This window comes from Tasmannia lanceolata, unplaced genomic scaffold (assembly GCF_043159265.1).
Source record: "Tasmannia lanceolata isolate RefF3 unplaced genomic scaffold, GAP_Taslan_0.1 ptg000005l, whole genome shotgun sequence".
NCBI lineage: Eukaryota > Viridiplantae > Streptophyta > Magnoliopsida > Canellales > Winteraceae > Tasmannia > Tasmannia lanceolata.
In genome coordinates this window covers 2,663,716-2,684,982 of record NW_027518682.1, presented here as the reverse complement: position 1 = coordinate 2,684,982, position 21,267 = coordinate 2,663,716, and the positions used below count along the sequence as shown (strand labels likewise).

The window sequence follows — 21,267 nt, the reverse complement described above, 5'->3', positions numbered from 1 at the left end:
GAAAGAAATGGAGACACATTCAACTTATAATCATATACTTCTAAATTAACCATGATCATATAAAAATCTCCTTCTAAATCGCGAGAGAACAAAATTTCCATCAGAGATGTTTTTCTTACAATCCAAACCGGGGGTAAGGAATCAATTATAATGATACACCTCTGAATTAACTATGATCGTATAATTTCCCTCTAAATCGCGGAAAGAAAAATTAGTGTAGAAAAGAGAAGGGTATTATCGTCATGTAGTAAAAAACTTGATGAAAATTTATGGTCTGAACGCGTAAAGTTTATAGTGGTTTTTGGCTTGTCGTAGTGAGAGTTTGAGATGGCTTTTGTACGGGAAAAACACGGAAGCTAACATCCAGGCAGCTCTGTTGAATTCTAATTTACTTATATTACCCTTGCTTCTAGAAACCATGGTTGAATCATTGGCCGACAAGGGTATTATTGTATATTTATTCTTTTAGTGATAAAGTTCTCGATAAACGAAACGATACGCTTTCCAAAGGGTCTTGGAAAAAATGAAAATGCGGTCAGCTTTTCACACGTACTCATTCCGATGAATGATAGTGGAAGCGAAACCACGGTCCAAAAGGAAAGGAGCATATAATTTCTCTACGAGAGATGATTTTTCCACCCTCACTGTAGGATAATGCGCCCCCCTTGGAATGTGGTTACAAGTCAAAAAAGCGTTGAAGTGGGGCGGATTATCCTACAGTAAGGCGAAAAAATCATCTCCCTTTCTCTATGGGTATAAAATGGTGGGCCCCATCCTGATGCAAAAGCTTGGGTAGAGAAGGTGGGCCCGGCTCATAATAACATTAAGGGCGATGATAAATTCGCCCCCCAGGATAAACGCCAAAATAGTTAAGAAGCTCTCTAGCCTTGGTGAAGCCAACGACTCTCACTCACCTTCACCATGGTTTTAAATTACGACCGAAATCCGAAATTTCGACTTCGGTGGAGACCGACACCGAAATCAATCAAAACCGAAACGGTCATTTATTTTGGTCGAAATTTCGGTTTTTCCGAAATTTGACCCAAAAATTCTATTATTTAAATATTAATTTAATATTTCACCTAAATATCAGTAATTTCGGTCGAAATTTAATATTGAATAAAATATTGGTTTCGGGTTTTGTACCAGATTTCGACAGAAATTTTGAAATTTCTGGGTCCGAAACTGATACTGAAACCGAAATTTTAAACCTTGCTCTCCACAACCTTAGTTGGGGGCGGAACAATTGAAAGTTGTAAATCTTTGAAGGAGGGCCAGACTGTACTTTTAAAACAACATACAAAAACCGTATAAAGTGTATGGGAAAAAAAAAAACTCACTTGGGCCACCTTGTTAAAAGATCCAAACCATTCACTTGTTGGCCCAACATAAATTACCCTACAATGACATTTATGTATGTTTTCGTCTATATACAAATCGAAGGGTTAGGATCATCCTATAAAGATGAATTTTTGGGGCACAACCTCTAACAAATGAACGGTTCGGATCTCCAAACAAAGTGGGTCCAGCTGATTTTTTTCAAAAAATATGTGTTGTTTTGCAGTTGGTGCAAATACGTTTTTTTATTTAATACAATGGGCCTACCTTGTTCAAAGATCGATCCAATTGAGTTGTTGGGCCCACCAAGGGTTTATGCTAAAAAGAGAGAAGAGAGTCTGTAATCTGTATTGGTTGTGTAAATGCGTGTGTGTGTGTGTGTGAGAGAGAGAGAGAGAGAGAGAGAGAGAGAGAGAGAGAGAGAGAGAGAGAGAGAGAGAGAGTACATGAGGGTAACCGGGTAGGTAAGGCGTACCTTAACACAAAGGGCTAAAGAGGTTTTAAGGGGTTCGGGTTGGGTCCGATGGCCTATTTACATTGGGTGCCACAAACTAAATGGTTTATATCTGTGAACAACGTGGGGCTCACTTTATTTTAAAAAATATGCACCTACGTACATACCCCCACATAACATGTATTTATTAGAAATTTTTTAGGACTCACCTTTTCGAAGACCCAACCCGTTCATTTGTTGAGCCCCAATGTAAATAAGCATTTCCCCCCCAAAATTTGTCCATTGGATGATGCTAACTCTTCGATTTGTTGAGGTTTATATACGGTGTGGTCAGTCTACAAATCGGAGGGTTGAGCCCCAATGTAAATAAGCATTTCCCCCAGAAATTCTCCATTGGATGATGCTCACTCTTCGATTTGTAGAGGTTTATATATGGTGTGGTCCGTCGGAGGGTTAGATCATCCTCTGGAGAGAAATTTATGGGCAAGCCTATTTATGTTGAGGCCAACAATGAAGGGTTTCGATCTTTTAACTTAACAAGGTGGGCCAAGTGAGTTTTTCTTTTAAATTACACTTTATACTGTATTTGTACATAGGCGTATGTTTTTATTTTAAATACAATGAGGCCCGCCTTCAAAGATTTACACCATTCAATTGTTCGCCCCACCAAGGGTGGAGAGAGAGAGAGAGAGAGAGAGAGAGAGAGAGAGAGAGGGGGGGGGGAGGGGGGGAGGTGTAGACATGGGGCGGTCGAGGGGTGAGGGCTTCAATTTTTTAACCTATGGTATTCATATAGCACAATGAGGGAGTGTGAGTCCTCGTTGGTGCATTGTGTGAGAACACATGTGATGTATGGGTAGTAGTGTGTGTGAGTGTGTTGCATAAGGTAGTAGGCAAACAAGCTGAGTGACAGCTAGATGCTAGCTATCATGGCTTCCACATCAGCCACATCCAGCTGGCTAGTGACTAAATTTTCTAGAACCGTCATCCTCTACTATAAATAGAATTGAGGTGAGGTCTCCTTTGGATTCAGTTTTGGGAGTTTTTGAAAGTGGAGATCGAGTGAAGAGAAACGAGAGGGAAGAGTGTGAGCTCTCTCTTTTATTTTTCTTGTTATTGGAGAGAAGATTTGAGAGAGAAGAAGGGAGGTCCCTTGGGAGAATCAGGTCTTTCTCTCTTCCTCCTTCAACCTATATGTTTCTTGGTTGACAAATCTTTCTCTTCACATGTCAAGCTCATGTTCTTGTCCATTAATGAAATGATTGCCTATTCTTTTCCTCTGATCTTGTTCTCTTTAGTTTCTGTTATTGTTCTTTATATTCTGCTATAATATAAGATCATGTAGAACATCATGGAAGATTAGGATTAATTCTAGAACTGAGCTTGAAAACAGATCTTGAATTTCCTAGTTAGTACCAAGGACACATGATAGTATTGTTCAACACAGTGAACTTACAGCCATGTGAAATCATTTGGACATTTGATCTTCAGGCCTGTCAATAAGCCTCATCTATTTCGTCTCAAATTTCTCCCTAAGTGTTTCTCCTTGCTAAGTCACAAGTTATAATCAGCATTAATTGGAAGGAGCTGCTCCAAATTCTTTGAGAAAGTTCATCCCAAAACCACCACTAATAACCTCTGTGAAAACTGACCAGTTACTCCAACAGGGGTAGTTTCACATGGTATCAGAGCAAATGCCTGGGTTCACACCTCCTTGATAGCAAAATCCACATCCACATGCAATTGCCAAACTAAAAAGTGGGGCCACATATGTCATGTGTAGGCCAACCCAAAGAAAGAGGAGCCACTTAAATAATACCTTCTCCAACAGCTTAAGCTTTTGAAGTTTATGGTAGTCTCACAACCTCCATTGACAAATTGACAAAGCAACGCTTCTGCGACTAGCTGAACCACATCAAGAGAGAGAAAAGGGAAAGTGATTTAAGTCTGCTAACGAGAAGGGAATTCGTCCCCGAAGGGAAGCGAATTTATCATGGCCCTAACTTTAGGGGTAACGTTGTGGGCCCCGCCCTATGCATATATTTATTAATTATTAGAGATGGTGAGCCCCACCCATTCAAAACCTGAGTTTTAAAATGGTAGGGCCCATCCCATAAAAAACATGAGGCGTCCCCAAAATTATATAGCTTGGAATCACATCAGATCACAACCCAGAATAAGTGTATACTCATTTGAAATCATATGTTCGTTTACAGGGACATGATTTTTTTCATCCCCCTTAGGATGGTGCACCCCCTTGTAACGTGAATTGTGGGCAGCCTTTAACCCTTTTTTTATGTCAAATCCCGTTAGAGGGCGCATAATCCCCCCGGGTAGGTGGGCGAAAAAATCATCGCCCTTAGATCATCCTGTGAAGTGGGTCCCACCGTACTTTTGAAATAAAACTGGACCTTCACCATTTAAAAAGGGCAATGATAAATTCACACTCCTTATAGGTTAATTCGCACCCCTTGCACGTTAAAAAGCGCTCAAGTCTGCCGCATACCCTCCTTTCAAGGGAGGTGAATTATCCTATAGGGGGCACAAATTTATCAGTGTCCAGAAAAAAAACACACCATGATCAAGACCAAAAAGAGTGAGAAGTTACCACTTACATGAGTTTTTATACGGAAGATCCGAAATCTTCATCTGTCTTCTAGTAACCATCTTGCTAATGGGAAACTTTCCTTTTCGAACAGGGTTTCTTAAACCATCTTCCTCGCTAACTCTATGTTGCCCTTTAACCCTTTTCTTCTCCCCTTTATATTGGATTTGAGTTTCCAGATTTTGTAAAGAGAAAAACCCTGTGTCTACTTCCTAATAAAACAATAGAACAAAGCATTGCCGTTTCAAAAACTGGCTCAAGGCCTCATCTTCCAAACAGGGTTTATAGAGAAAATATCTTGTTTCGGTAAAACTCTCTCCTCCCCTTTTCTCCTTTCTTCTCCCCTTTTATTTGATTTCATCTTCTAGTGTTGTCTTACCGCCCTATATTTGATTTTAACCAAAATTAGATTTATTTTGAAGAAAGAAAAACCAATGGATGTGATAGAGCATAGGCATCATGGTTTTAATTTTTAATCCGATAACCCTCAAAGATCATATCCGCTCTAGTACTGTCTGTATGTGGTGGAGAACGGTCACGAAAAAGAATCCTCATCCATCATCTCAACTTCCGTGGGTTTTGCTCTACGACAATCAAACTAGTGATACTCAGAGTTTCTTCAGCCCGTTTGAGAGAAAAGTTTACAATCTAAAGTTGCCAGAGGCTTGTGGAGTCCAATGATGTGGCTCTTGTGGCCAGTGGATGATAATGGTAAGTTGGGTTAAACAATATTTTTTGTTGAACCCATTTTCAAGAACCGAAATCCAGCTTTCATGCTGAGGTTTCTTTAGGTCGATTTGAATTCACCCCATGTGACATCAACAAGGCAATGGTATTTCCTCCTAGTCATAAACCCGGGGAGAGCTTTCTAGTTGTAGCCCTTCGGCATGATGGAGGATTATTCTCCTATCAAAATGGAGATGAAAAATGGACTTATATTGGAAAAGAAGGCTGTCACTATGACGATTTCATATTCTATAGGGAATTTTGTATGCCATAACTGTGAGTGAAGAACTTGAGGCTTCCAATTTAGGAGCCAAAGGTTTACATTGGCGAAGTGTTATTTCACAGTTACCACCCAAACCTTATTTCAATTTGAGGGTGTCCGATCAAGTTTCTACCTATTTGATGGAATCATGTGGTGAGTTGTTGGCGGTTTTAAGTTTTAGAGATTTTTGTGGTTATAGACTCTTCCGTGTTTTCAAGCTAGATCACAGTGTGCCTAAGTGGGTCTCGGTGGAAAGTTTTAGTGACTCCATACAACTGCATTTATTTCACTGAGAGGAAACTCGATAGACTTCCCGGTTTTAATTTATTGATGTCTTACGTAGAGAATGACCAGATCAAGCGAAATATTCCAAGCAATCCATGGCTTTACAGTTCATTGAATTTTACAAACAATTGGGTTACGCCACGTTCATAGCAACAACAATATTTATTTTGGGTTACACCACATTCATAGCAACAACGATTATCTATTCATGTATTTATGATTAAAGACGTTGAGCTTATCTTCCAATAAAATTTAGGATTCAAATTGAGCTTGTCTTCTTGTTCTGCTTTCTATATTTCTTATCAAAGACTTTGAGCTTGTCTTCTTGTTCCACTTTTTGTAGTCGTCCATTTTATATTCTACGTTATGAATGGTTAGGATCATCGCGTGGAAAGACTTTTGGGGCATGGCCTATGGCAGGGACAAATAAATACATGGCTTGGATTATTGAGGAAGTGGTTCCCATTTTTACACCAACCCAGCAAAAAAAGTGGAGAACCATATAAAGCTTGATATATATATATATATATATAGGAAAATGATTGTGAGCTTGAAGCTCATATAACTTATATGAGCTTGAGGGCCGAAACACATGTGGGCCCACATTGTTAGGATGATCCAAAGCATTCATTTGAAAGGCCCTTACATAGATAGGGTGTGTACAAAAAATCAGCTCCATAGGATCATCCTAACCCATCCAAAAATGGAGGGCAAAATGGACAGACATTGTTTGCCACAAATCTGCCCATTTTTGCCCTCCGCTTTTGGAGGGGTTAGGATGATCCAATGTAGTTGATTTTTGGTACACACCCTATCTATGTTGGAGCCTTGCAAATAAATGGTTTGGATCACCACAAAAAATGTGGGACCCATGTGTTTGGGCCCTCAAGCTCATATAAGCTATATGAGCTTCAAGCTCACAATCATTTTCTTCATATGTATATATATATATATATATATATATTAGGAAAGTGTTGGTGAGCTTAAGCGCCCAATCACATGGGTCCCACATTTTCTGTGGTGATCCAAACCATTCATATGCAAGGCCCTATCATAGATAGGGTGTGTACCAAAAATCAGCTCCATAGGATCATCCTAACCCATCAATTTGTGGAGGTCAAAATGGACAGACACCTTGCATATGAATGGTTTAGATCACCACAGAAAATGTGGGACCCATGTGATTGGGTGCTTAAGCTCACCAACACTTTCCTCTATATATATATATATATATATATATGAGGAAAGTGTTCCTGAGCTAGAGCTCAGATGAGCATATCTAAGCTCTAGCTCATAAAAAACATATGGCCCCACATATTTTGGGGCATCCAAAGCATTCATTTGGAAGGCCCTTTCATGGATAGGTTGTGTACCAAAAATCAGATCGATAAGATCATCCTAACCAATCAAAGTTGGAGGGGAAAATAAACAGATACTGTGTGTCCATGCTTCTGCCCATTTTTTCCCTCCACAAATGGCAGGGTTAGGATGATCCTGTAGGGCTGATTTTGTGTACACACCCTATCCATGGAAGGGCCTTCCAAATGAATGCTTTGGATCACCCTAAAAATGTGGGACTTCATTATATTTGTGGTTGGTAATTTATTACCATATTATAAACCGAATTTTCTAAAGGTATTATTGAGTTTGTGACAATATATTAACAATGCTACTGCACCTACATATTCAACAGTCTTTAGCTATGGATTCACATGCAAAATTGAAATCAGAGGCTACTTTTTACGCCAAATAGACAATTATATCACTTATTTTAAATTTGGCCTTTTTTATCATTTTAATAAAACCTTTTAATCTTAGTTTGCCTTTGCTTCGTTGCCCTATGAACGCACAGGGTTTCTTACTAGAGAGAGAGACCACTAGCCAAAAACCACATTTTTTCAAGTAATTTGATGGGAGGCAAAAGTAATGTCACATGGGCAGAGAAGGGAAGAGACAAGGCAAGTAGTCTCAGTAGTTTTGAGTCAAAAAATGCAACCAAACACCACTAGTAGATGGTGTGGCACCCCAAAACTGGTCAAAATACCTATTAAACCCGAGAAAAAGAGCAACCCACCGGACGCCTAGACAAAAATGCCCGCTCTATGTATAGAAAGATAAAACATCAAGAGAACCGAAAAATCATATATTGCTGCAAAATTTCTTTTCTCAACATGGGCTTCCCTCCACATGCTTAAAAAACAGCCCTCAGAGGAGAAACTTCATCCATAAGCTCATAATACAAGTAGGAAAACAAAAAGCATTACATAAAACAAAATATATTAGCAATACCACGTCTGAAAATTTTTACACCTGTAGTAAAATAGTGGAGGCATCCATCTGGGTTACCTTCCTTAATTTCTTCTCTGCAACTCTTGATTTGCTCGATTTTCGTTTCTTTGACGAAACCTTTCCATCCCCCTCTACTGTAGAACTTTGTTTTTGTTCTTTGCCAGCATTTTCTGCAGAGAATTGGATTTCATTTGATTGGCCATCATCAGAGAACAGTATGGATTTAGCTTTGGGGGGTAATATATCAATTTCTGGGTCAATAACAGACATCCCTGCTAGAGTATAGTCCAATAAATATGTGCTTCTTACAAGCCTGTCAATCCTGCTGAAATGCCTCTGTGAGTAGGGTATAAGGCCTTCAAGGAGTTCCCCTACGCCCCTAATCTGAAAGTCAAGCCCATTTCTCAAGGTCATTCACTAACTTAAATGATTAATTTTGTACTTCACATCAAGTAAATAATCGGAAGGAATTGGAAAAAAATGTATTTTGTTTTTAGTTTGGTCCTTTGGAAAAAGAGGTCATAACATTTAGTATGTGTGGCTAATATGAACATTAGGTCAGAACAATTTCTGCCAACATCAAGCAGAAATGCATTACACCATTATTAAAAGAATGAGGAACTTTTGTCTCTTTAAATAGTAAAACGGTTTCTTTTAGGAGTCGCAGAAAATTGGTGGGTCAGTTGGAAATGACTACAGTGAATATTTCCAGTACCAAAAAAGAGCCGTTACTGATACTGTATGGGATTAAGGTAATTGTAAAGATGGGAGTAAACAGCAAGTACCTCAACAATCTCGGTTGGAGGGAGAATGTTGAAAACCCTAAAAAGCACATACTGTGCAACATGACAAAGCTTTGGCTTTGTATTCCATTCTCGAATGTATTCAAAGAGCAGACGAGTTTCTTCCTTCCCAAGGACACGAAGAGCTTCCTCTATCTGATCTTCAGCATGCCTTTTCCTGCAGAGTACAGCTTAGATACGAGAAAAAAATGACAAGGAAAAACCCAAATAGAATATTTCTTACCTGCAAAGTTCTGCAAATAAATCAAAAAGTTTGTGGGGTCTGCGAAGTTCAAATGCAAGTTGAATTGCTTTAGTATAATCTGCATCTGTAACGGCATTTTCTAATTCTTGACCTCTCAAAACCCCTTCCTCCTGCATTGGTAGCACAGCAAAATCATAAAACAAAAGAATACTGATATACATATATCACAACATCGCAAATATAAAAGTGAATTCTGAATTGCTTTTAGTACTATGCTGAGGAAGTGAATGAACTCATACTTCTTTCCGAAAAGCTTCTTCCTTATCTTCAGCAGTGCAATCATACCACAAATTGACAACACCGTCACTACCACCGGTTGCAAGCATTTCTGTCGTCTTCCCAACAGCAAATGCCCAAACCTGCAGGGTAAAACTGAATGAGAGAAGCAAGAAAGAGAAAAATTAATCTTTCAAAACAGTGAGACTATTGGAATATATATATATATATATATATATATATATATATATATATATATATATATATTTTGAACGATTAAAACAGTGAGAAAATTAGAAAATAAAGAATTGGCTCGAAGAGCCAAGCTTGTCATTTATCACAACCTTGAAAGATTAAAAAGCTGTAAAAAGATTGAAAACCTTGTCCTCATGCTGATCATAAGTAGCAATGCATTCATTTAATTTGACCGTCCATAGCTTTACCAAACCATCAGCACCTGAAACAAAAAAAATTTTGTCCAGTGAAAGATGCCCTGAATGATAAAAGCAAGGGCATGGATTCAGATAAAAGCAGTAGTGTTACCACAAGAAACAAACTGGGTCCCGCGTGTAAGGAATGAGGCACGTAGAACACTCGATGTATGGCCTTCAAATGTTTTCAAGCATGAACCATCAGATATAGCCCATATTTTGATTGTTTTATCACCAGATGATGTAATCACACATTGATCTACCGGAGAAAACTCTACAGACCAAATTCCCCTTTTGTGCCCTCTGAGTACAACAACAGATACTAGGTTTGGAAGTCTCCATACACAAGCAGTCCGATCCTAAACAGCGGAAATCAACAAATAATGATTCGGTAATCTTATGCAATAAATGTTTAATTGGGGATGTTCATGCATGGTTTTAAATTTCGGCTGAAATACTGAAGTTTCGGATTTCGGTTGGGACCAAAACCAAAATCCACACAATATCTGAAATCTCGGTTTTGTCCCTAATTTCGGCCGAAATTTTGAGAATTAGAATTTTTTTCAATATTACAGTATTTTTCTGAAATTTCAGCCTAAATTTGTAAATATATAACTAATTCTTTTCTTGTTTCGGATTTCGGCCGAAACCGAAATTTAAATCCATGAGTTCAGGAATAAAAATAATGCATTACTAACCTGTGAACCACTACAAACAAGATTGTCATTAGGTGAAACAGCAAGAGAATTAATATCTTTATCATGTGCTGCCACAATTGCCTTGGCTTTGAGATTAATGGCCTGATTAACATTGTCTGAAAGATCATCGAAACTCCACACCTTAAGAGTACGATCACTATACAGGAAGAGAGAAAAAGGGTTTAACCTTCTGAGAATGACTAGCAAAGTTAAAAAGATACATAAAATTACTAAAAGAAAGACTACATTTTGTTTAGTTTTAGCTATGACGGCCAAGAGAAAATTTAGCATAAAAAGAAAGGAATCTTTATACAGAATCAAAGAAAATAATGATGGAAATATTTAGTGTAAAAAAATCAAGGGATGAACTGTTGACAGTTCAAATTCATAATCTCCAATATCAGTTACTTAATTGGCTGAAACAAAATAACAGATATGGTAAGTTAAAAGCGTGAAATATGATAACATAGATGAATAATCAAAGGAATGAAATTTACGTCAAACTAAAAGTAAGCGAGCTATAGAAGACATCATAGGATCCTAAAAAAGATGAAAAAAAAAACAGGGTACAAAACACCAGAAGTAGTACACCAAATCAAGCCAATGTTCACATGATCCAACCCCATGATTGGCTGGAGGCTGACCAACAGCCAACAGTCAACTTAACTGGTTACATACAACCAAACGTTACATGTCTCTTCATACTGGACCCAATTCAGAAAGGAGCCCTATCATTGTCAAGAAAAACTCACTCGAAGATAAATGAGGTAGGGAAAGGATTAATCAGGAAAAAATAGTATAACATGAAGGTAAAATTCTAGGAAAAGCACTAGTTCCGAAGACCTCTTCGAAATTCAACACCAAAACCTAGATGAAGTTCAAATCTCAATTATGCCTCTATGTTTACTGATATACAAGCTATTATTATATCGTACAGGGAAGTTGTTTCATTGAGTAAAAGGCGAGACCCATTGGGATCTACGACTGGCTTCCTTTCTCTAATTGAGAAAGAAAAATAGAGATCCTAACAGAAGTTAAATTCTGGGTCCCTCGAACAAATGGCCAAGTTACCTTTTGGCATAACCCACAGGGATATCCTTAGTTCCCGATCATATAAGAAATACGAATTGTTGTCCAGTACGTGACAGATGGCAAAGAAACACAGACATAGAAGCCCAATGGATTTCATGAATCCTCCAAAAAGTTGTAAGTAATAAAAAAATTCAAATTAAAACTTTTCCCTTAAAATATTAAACTTAACTCACTCCTGACAACAGAAATCAATCTCTGCATGAACCAACAGACCCGAGGGTAAACCCCTACAGGTTCCTAAAAATTAAAAGGATGGACAACGCTCACTGAAGAATTAGATTACCTAACATTTGGAAGAGTAATGATTCTGGCAATAAGAGTTAGAAACGTACTTAAAAATGCAACATGAGAAGGTATATGAACAACGGAAAAACATGTAAATGCAAAAAAAGTTTAAGCAATACAACCCACTACAAGATAAAAGACATTAGAACAATTAAAACATAAAATGCAGAGGAACAACAAGATCAAACTTTCAAAAATGGACAAATTTTGGCTCATATGAAATTCTCACCAACTGCCACTGACAAAAAAATTCTTCTGCTTCTTTGAAAAAGCAACAGCTCCAACAGCTCCCATATGCCCTGTACCAACTCCTACGCACGTGCTACTTTTATCTTCCCATAATCTAACCTATAGTTGAAAGGAGATAGAATCAAACACTTGAAATTAACTAAAAGCAAACAGAACTTAACTGGAAAATGACAATTTCAACACGGAACTTCTTGTAGATTGCACGCACTCTATTTATATCAGCATAAAGGTTTAAATTACAATAATGAAGCAAGACTGAGGATATTTCTGCAATTCTTATGTGGCATTTTAGCATTGGAAAAACCACTATACATATGTGCATGGGAAATACAATATATGTAATGTATGTATGTATGTGGCTGTTGTAGATATTTGAGAATTGTAACAGCTTTTAGCTAATTAGATTAAGTGTAAATATCTACCGTTGTAACAGCTTTTTTTTTTTTTTTTAAAAAAAAATTACGATTGTGACAGCTTTTAGCCAATTAGATTAAGTGAGAAATGAAGAGAAGAGTGCCACTAAGAAAACAAGAGAGTATGCAATTTACTAGAAGCAAGATTGAGGATATTTCTGCAATTACTACGTGGCATTTTAGCCATGGAAAAAACCATTATAAGTATGCCATTATATGGTGTATGTATATGGGGGTCTAATGACAATGTATATATGTATATGGCTGTTGTAGATATTTGAGAATTGTAACAACTTTTAGCTAATTAGATTAAGTGTAAAAATCTATGATTGTAACAGCTTTTTCTTTTTTTTCTTTTTTTGAAAATTGCGATTGTAACAGCTTTTAGCCAATTTGATTAAGTGAAAAACGAAGAGAAGAGTGCTGTTAACTTACCAGCTTCTCCAAAAGCTTAAGCTGTTGGAGAAAGGCGTTTATTTATCGTTTATACTTTAACAAGTGCCATTATGAAAACAAGAGAGTATGCAATTTACTAGAAGCAAGATTGAGGATATTTCTGCAATTACTATGTGGCATTTTAGCCATGGAAAAAACCATTATATGTATGCCATATGGTGTATGTATATGGGGGTCTAACGAAAAGAGGAAGCTCCATCAAGTCATGTCTCCTAGAAGGAGGTGTGCAAACCCATTAAAGCTGATGGCCTTGGAATTAATAGGTTAAAAGGAGTCAATAAAGCTCTCCTAGGAAAATGGTCATGGAGATTTGGGGAAGAGAGATCTCAGTTGTGGGTAAGAGTTATTGAAAACAAATATGGATCATCTCCACGACAATGGGTATTTGATGACTGCTATAGATTCAGTGGATTGAAAGTGTGGAGGGATATGCTAAAGCAAAAGCACAAGTTTAATGAAGGAACTCAATTCAGTGTGCACAAGGGTGACAAAATTAAATTTCGGCAAGACAAGTGGTGTACAGACTCTCCTCTCAGCAAGGTGTTTCCAGACCTTTTTCTGGTAGCATTGGATAAGGAAGCCTTTGTAAAAGACAGATTTGAGTGGGAGGAGGAAAGAATTCCGTGGAAGATTAACTTCAGACACAACTTCTTTGACAGAGAGTTGGATGGAGTGGCTTGGCTTTGGGAGATCCTACAATCCTGCTACATCAAAAAGACTGGTCTCAATAAAAGGGTTTGGATATGGAGCTCCTCGGAGGTTTTTTCAGTCAAATCATTCTACCATCAGATAGTTCCTTTCCTAGTAACTTCGTCAGTAACCAAAGTATGGAGCATTCCTGCCCCTCCCCGAGTTTGCGCCTTTGGCTGGAGTTGGTCCACTTTCCTCGATAAGATCCTTATAGTGGGTCATCTATGATTCTACGTAATCGTCATATGCTGATCATCGATCATTCTGCTCTATGTGTGAAGTCAGGTGAGTCTGTGGATCACATATTCCTTCACTGTATGTTGACTTCTCCAACATATGCCCTCACTTAGGTTTTTAATTATTAGATGCCAGATATACAATTAGAAAGCTTCAAAAACCTTTAAGGAGAAAATCTATTGCATTGTGAATTGTGAGTATAGAGAAGAGAGACTCACACTGTTGTCCTTGCTTCCCGTTACTATAAGTGTCCTCCCTGAACTTGAAACACATGTGTCAAGGCATAGTACGATATCTGTATGCCCTGCTAATACATATGAACATGACATGGATGCAAGGTCATAAACCCGCACCTGCACACATTCAAAACTAGAATCTTAATAAGAAAGGTAACTTGAAAATCTGGCAATATCTTTACATAATGTAATTTAAGAACGACTATGAAATCAAAAAATATGCAAAAAGGTTCATGAAGCTGTCAAAAGAGTAGAAAATACACCTGTTCCAAGTTTGTTGCAACAGCAAGAAATTGTTCCTCCTCGCCCAAAAACTTCAAATCCACAATCTCTTCATTGTATCCCACGAGTCGTTTGCTAAGATTTAGCTGAAACAACCCTTCAACAGATTGCATGGGGCAATAGAATAAAAATTGCTGATCTGATGTGACACAGAGTAATCCTTGATCAAGAGGTAATATAATAGCTGAAGTGAATCCTCGCCTCACATCGTCCTTATCAGAGGTAACAGTAGCATCTGAAGATTTCTGCTCATATAGGCAAACTGCCCTGTTAAAAGAAATAAAATACAATAAATAAGGTTCCAGAATGAGCTTGATTTCAAACAAAACAAAATAAAAAAAAATAAGAATAAAAAAACAATAAGAACAAGTATAAACTGAACCCAAGAGGTTTCTTAATAGTTACACCAAGGAACTATTTATGCAAAAAGTATTCGAATAATTTAAATTTTACCCATCAGAGCTCCATATTCGTACAATCCCACGTTCGCCAGCAGTCAAAAAGGATATTGGTGGCGAACTGCTGCTCTTTTTCTTCCCCTTGCCCACTTCATGTGGGCCTAAACAGGAAGCCAATCTAGTCCCACTGGGGATAACACATACACTTTCAAGTACTTCATATGTTGGTACTGTCATCTTGAAGCCATAATTGCGCAGGTCCCACAAGTTTACAACCTGAGATCATTTTTAGGGATCAGATTCAGGAAACCTTAAATAAAAAAAGGAATGTTTTATTAAAAGATCTCCCAAATCTGAGAGATGATAAAGGGGAAAAAAAGACAAATAGCAAATATGTGTACATAATGAAGATGCTTCCAACAATTATAGATTTTTCATCTTCATTATTTCAGGCCCAACCAACCAAAGTACCCAATTAATATATATATATATATATATATATATATATATATATATATATATATAGAGAGAGAGAGAGAGAGAGAGAGAGAGAGAGAGAGAGAGTATAGACACATACGTGCATTACATATACATAATGTAGGATTGTAGGGTAACAGTACTGCAACTCTTAAAGATGGCATTTGAGAACCATGTCTATCTGATCTGCTTTTAATTTTCTACACAGATAACATTGATGTGGTTGCATGCCAAACTTTAGGGGTGGCATTACCACTTGTGTGACACACACACACACACACACACACAGGAGGAAAAGATGCACATAGATTTGAGTAAACACAGAAGTTAAGTCGTGCCTTATCTCTTCCAGCACTAAGCAAGGTCCATCCATTTTCAGATACTGCCAAAGAAGTCACTGCGGAGAAATGCTTTTCTAGCACTGCACTGCACTTTTTAGTAACAAGATCCCACACCCGAACAGTTGCATCATCACTCCCAGAGAAGAGCTACAGCACCAAAGATATTATGGCATTTAAATAATGCATAATTCAAAAGCATAATTAAAGAAAGAAAAACTATTCCACATTATTTTTCCTTGTAATGAGTTGCATAGGCTTCATCTCCACAGGAGAATGCAGAGTAGTTTAAAAGAAAGATAAAACTTCCAAATACACCCTAATTACCAGAAGGGTTTAATGGTAACTAAAAATTGGGACATTTCAGAACAAACACCAGAAATTACAGTAATCCAATAACCTAGACTTGAAGGCTATTAACAACAAAGAAAACACAACAAGCTTTTTGGCTACGATGATTGGGAGGACTGGGCTTTTCAACTGTCAAAATGTGTGGCAGCCATAGTCTAATATACCACAAGTAACATTCTTAGAGACTTAACGATCTAATCTTGCAATGTAACTGTCACCAAAAAAAAAGAAAAAAAAAGGGAAGCCTGTCAAGCGACACTTTCATTTTAATAAATTAACAGATACATACTAAAGTTGACACAAAACAAACCCCACAAGTTGAATTCATTTAGGCACCTAGAACCCCATGCGATACTACAGAAAATTATCAAATTTTCATCCAAAACATTTGGTTTTACAAAAATATTCCAGATCAAATGGTTCAGGACTTCAGGTTGTCCAACACTCCACTTTTTGCCGGACTGAGGTGTCACACTTTGAACACCTGGACACCTTGGACACGACACTACACTCCTAGGCTTATGGATGGAATGTTGGGAAGACATCATCAAAAGTGTCAGACACTTGACACTTCATTTAAAGGTGTACCACTCTGGACACTAAAAAACCAAAGAGTTCAAAGTGCTCAAAACCATAAATGAGGTGTCGAATACGAAAATTAAGTCACATGGTTTCCTATTAAAGAAAGGGGTTTCTTTCATATTGTCTTTAAGTCAACATGTTCTAAACTTAGTAAGATATAATTTTCTTTAAGAAGAGTGTTTCTTTTTTATATAGTAATCTCTTATGGGTCGATAAGAGGGCGAGCCTTGGCGCAACGGTGAGGTTGCTCCATTGTGACCTGGTGGACACGGGTTCGAGTCACGGAAACAGCCTCTCTGCAAAGCAGGGGTAAAGCTGCGTACATCTAGCCCTCCCCAGACCCCGCAATGGCCATAGTCTTGTGCACTGGGCGGCCCTTTTATGGGTCGATAATCAGATGTGTTGTGGCTGTCTAATCAAAGTTTAGTTCTAAGTTTTGACACCAATAGCCTTCATTGAATGTCTGAATCATTTATTAGTGGCCGTTATCATGTGATTTGCATTTAAGGCGTGACTCGTACAATTTCTTTCATGTGGGATTTTAAATAAAATGGTATTGAATTGTCATATTAATCAAAATTTGAAAGCTCGTCGTAGAATAATTCAATGAATGTCTATGTACATACGATGTAGGCTGCAATAGTGCAATCACTTTTCTTGATGGTTATTATATGTTATGAGTTGTTGCCATTTCCAAAAAAAATAAAATTATATGTTATGAATTATGACTTCGTCTAATATATTGAACCATTGAAATTCATTGATTACCATCATTGATTGTTGAGTGTTGCGTAATGACTAGTTTAGTAATTTAGTTGCTTAAGAATATTTGTTATCTAGTAGTAAACTTACTAGTTTCTTACTTTAAATTTTCATTTTTGTTATCTAGTAGTTAACTTACTAGTTACTTAGCTTATATTTTTATTTTAGAAATTTATCAAGCAAGCTAACATTATTTGATAATTCATAAATTTTAAATCACAACCCAATAGTCATTTTTAAATTGTTCCCAACTTTTAAATTTTTTTATTTTTATAAATGAAAAATGCATTAAAAAAAGAGCCAAAGCAAGGAAGCAATGAGATCTCAAAACAAAGGAAAAATAAAACAAAATATAAAAAGCACAAAATGAGCCAAAGATCCTCAGGGAGAGAGACATTGCCAAAATGGAGACAACATCTCTAACGATTGGACTGAGCAGGCCAGTCAACTTCGCACTTAGTGGATCACCAAACATGTTTAATCTCGATATATTGGTCCTCGATCAGATCATGAATCCCTTCAATTGCCTCCCCAAATCTCCACAAGTGTCTGAATCCATCTCTCACCCATTTGAGGACATTGAGGTAGTTACCCTCAACGATAAGGTGATCAAGCAGAGTACGGTCAACAAGGAGGATACTGTAGAGAAGGCATGAACTTCCGCCTCATTAGTCTTTCTCATTAATAGGCCCTGACAAGGACTATCTGATCTCTCTCAGAACTCCTCAAAAGACCCCGGATGCGAGTCGGACCTGGGTTTTCAAGGCTCAAACCATCAAAATTCAACTTTAAAAATCTCGGAGGAGGGGGATCCCATCTAGGGCTAGGCTGCTCCTTTCTACAACAGCTCAACAGGATCTCTTCCCAAGGACTATCTTTCTCATTAATAGGCCCCAACAAGGACTATCTGATCTCTCTCAGAACTCCTCAAAAGACCCAGGATGCGAGTCGGACCTGGGTTTTCAAGGCTAAAACCATCAAAATTCAACTTTAAAAAACTCGGAGGAGGGGGATCCCATCTAGGGCTAGGCTACTCCTTTCTACAACAGCTCAACAGGATCTCTTCCCAAGATCTAAAGAAAGTGGAGTTCGGTTAATCTCTGAACAAAGGGAGGCATGTTGCCCATTGGATTACCTCAACAATAAAAAGTGCACAATGATTGACAATGATTTTTTGTATCGACAATCATCCCCATGTTGGGATTTTTTGAGGTTGCAGTGTCAAACACCTTGGCCACTTTGGACACTTGTCAAGTGTCCAGGTAACATAGATTGTACGTCCACAATAAACCCCGCCATTCAAATCAAAATGAAAATGTAAACTAACTACACCATCATCTAACTTTGATAAAGGATTGTGGTGGTTCATTCATAGAAGTCATCATGAATAGGCCATGACAGAAAGCATATTCCATTAAATAATACCATCAGTGCATGTAAAGGCCAAATACATGATGGGTTCTTTGACATACTTAGTCTGATGAATCATCATTGGCCCCTATCTCAAAACAATCACATAGATGGTAGTCTTGAAAATGTACAATTGAAGAGAATATAACCAATCATCCACATTCAAAGTGAAGAAGCCAACTCATCCCAACATCCTCCGACTTTGATGGAGGGCACTTGAAGACATCATTAGTGTCAATTCTCAGGAAAATTGATTTGACTGCATTGCAGGTGGAAGACTTCGTACATCTTTGTTATTTCTTACAAGGTTTTTTCCTTTTCACCTAGGCCTCATCTGATATATTCTGATGTAGCAGATTTTCGACAATGAGGATCCATCCACCACTGTTTTGTCTATAAGTCAAAGATTACAACAGAAGTATGTAACCTTTGAAACACATTTCTATTAGGGATGCCTTAGAATTGGATCATGAAAGCAAATTATGAGGAGTTTCAGTATTTTCTCTTCATCCAGTTTGTAGATCAAAACAGAAGTATGTAACCTTTGAAACACTATTAGGGATGCCTTAAATTCTGAGTCACGAAAGCAAATTATGTGGAGTTTTAGTATTTTCTCCTCATCCAGTTTGTTAAAATTCCCTTGTTATGTATGCATGCTACCACAAAGAAGTGAGGAACCAGCACTTGTTATAATTCACTTCCATCAAAGGTACACTTTCAACGGAGTGAGGGAGAGTGTGTCATGAATTCATAGAATGACTTGAAAAACATAAAAAAAATTGAAGTGTCAACATATTTAGCAAGATAACGTTTTAAAGTTATATGTGAGGAAAATAAATTCATAGAGTACACTAGAAACATAACCAATGAACAGATCTCCACTAAAAATAGCTTTTTACCATGAACTTACAAATAGTTGGTTTGGATCGGGATGGAACTTGATACTTGTTACGACTCCCTTGTGACCTTTAAAGAAATGCGTACAGTAGCCTCCATCAACATCCCAAACAAGAACCTTCCTATCTGCTCCTGCTGTAGCTAGCAATCCCCCAGAAGAATCACATGCCATTCCCATCACAGGGCCATCATGTGCCTGATAAAAATCGGAATATTTAACAGATAAGGTCAAATTCCACATAAAATCTACCATGTCACATTTGTACTTCCATATTAACTTATCGCCATAGTGTAGTACAATATGGTAGAAAAATGCAAGGGCATTCCCCATATCCATAAATAAGACAGTTTCAACAGAGAACATTGGTCAACAACTTTATACATGTAAGATGCTTCTTTTTTTTTCCAAAATTTACATGTACATGTACATGTGCCCATGCAGATTACTACTCTGAGTACAACCATTTTTTTAATTTATCATATAAAAAATACATGGTCACTCATAAAACTAAATTGGAAGCAGGAAACATAACTGAGTTAAAGTGTAGGGGAAAAAGGTTTCTTTTCTTCATAATTTAGTGAACAAATTAACACTTTCCCATCAAAGGTTCAAAAAAATCAGGGAATTGAAAAGAACAAAAAGATAAAGGAAAGAAGTCTAATCCTGCACATTTAGATTTAGGCCCTGTTTGGATTTGCAAGAAAATATTTATTGATGAAATTTTTTTCCTATGAATTTTTTTGGTTCCACAATTTAGAGGCAAATGATAAATTCTAGGGTTATCATTATAGAAAGAGAAGGAGAGAGAAATTAGGGTTTCTTTATTTATTTATTTTTACCTTCCATGAGCGCACGCACTTGAAGGAGGAGAGATCCCAAACCCTAATCAGACGGCTGTGGCTGGCGGAGAAAAGCAGCTTATCGTCTGGACTGAGAACCAGAGACGTGACGGCTTCTGAATCTCCTTCCAGAGTCTCCCTTATAGAAGCATTTGAGGAATCCACGATCTTGATCTTGTCATCGCAAGCGCAGACTAAAAATGAGCCGTCCGATGAGAGGGTGAAAGGACCTCCCGTGTAGAACTGCTGCAGAGAAGGAACGCAACGGTAGTTCTTCTTGAAGCTCATAGATGCCATTGATGCTCGGAGAAGGACGGAGTAGTGTTATTATTCTCAGTGATTGTGGATTTGGAGGAGGCGGTTGAAGGTGGAAGACCTAAAACCCTTTACACGAGGGAAAAACACGAGCGAAGGTTTAGGGCGTGGGTGTTATTGTGCGGATACCCAAGCCCAATAATTTTTGCAATTGGGTCAAGTGCGGCCCAGTCAAAATCAGGCCGGATCTAGGACAAATAGCGGGCCTGGCCCACACCTACTAATTTAATCCTTCTGTCACCTGTTTATTCGGGCAAGAATGAGAAGCCTTGCAGAAGACACCCATTATGTCTTAAAAAGAACCAATAATTGATCAATAGTGAATGTTTCTTGAAGGAGAAAAATAGAGCATAATAGACCTAGTTGCATTTCAAAGGCAAACAAAAACGCTTATTGTAAACGATATTCTACTATTTCTTGCCCTCTCCTCGAGTTTCAACTTATGGAGGTGCTTAAAAGATATTTGCTACTCATGAGAGAACAGGGAAGTTCCGGCACCACATTGGCCCTCGCCAAATCAAGGGTGAATTAAGCTTAACTCCGAGGGTCGATCATATCCATATCCATGCAATCCAGACCCTGCAGGTATAGGAGTAGTGTTAAGAT

General features: G+C 37.8%; 1 protein-coding gene across 1 annotated transcript; it reads right to left on the bottom strand.

Moving 5' to 3' along the window:
- Nucleotides 1-7,798: 7,798 nt before the first annotated feature.
- On the bottom strand, nt 7,799-20,767 carry TOZ (Transducin family protein / WD-40 repeat family protein). The gene is made up of 14 exons (XM_077378851.1): nt 20,347-20,767; nt 19,520-19,702; nt 15,505-15,654; nt 14,745-14,965; nt 14,273-14,558; nt 13,992-14,126; nt 11,958-12,076; nt 10,352-10,508; nt 9,766-10,012; nt 9,603-9,679; nt 9,246-9,365; nt 8,986-9,116; nt 8,745-8,919; nt 7,799-8,343 (listed from the first exon to the last, which is right to left on the bottom strand). Exons 1-14 carry the CDS (start codon nt 20,641-20,643, stop codon nt 7,975-7,977), a joined length of 2,667 nt encoding a protein of 888 aa, XP_077234966.1. The 5' UTR covers nt 20,644-20,767; the 3' UTR covers nt 7,799-7,974.
- Between the last annotated feature and the right edge of the window lie 500 nt (nt 20,768-21,267).

Bases quoted from the DNA above. Each gene is read 5' to 3' on its own strand.
- TOZ (XM_077378851.1), bottom strand. From the start codon at position 20,643: ATGGCATCTATGAGCTTCAAGAAGAACTACCGTTGCGTTCCTTCTCTG. The intron at 12,077-13,991 runs GTGAGTCTCTCT...TTTCAACTATAG, and splicing joins CGGGAAGCAAGGACAACAGT to GTTAGATTATGGGAAGATAA. The intron at 10,509-11,957 runs GTGAGAATTTCA...CTTCCTGTATAG, and splicing joins TTTTTTGTCAGTGGCAGTTG to TGATCGTACTCTTAAGGTGT.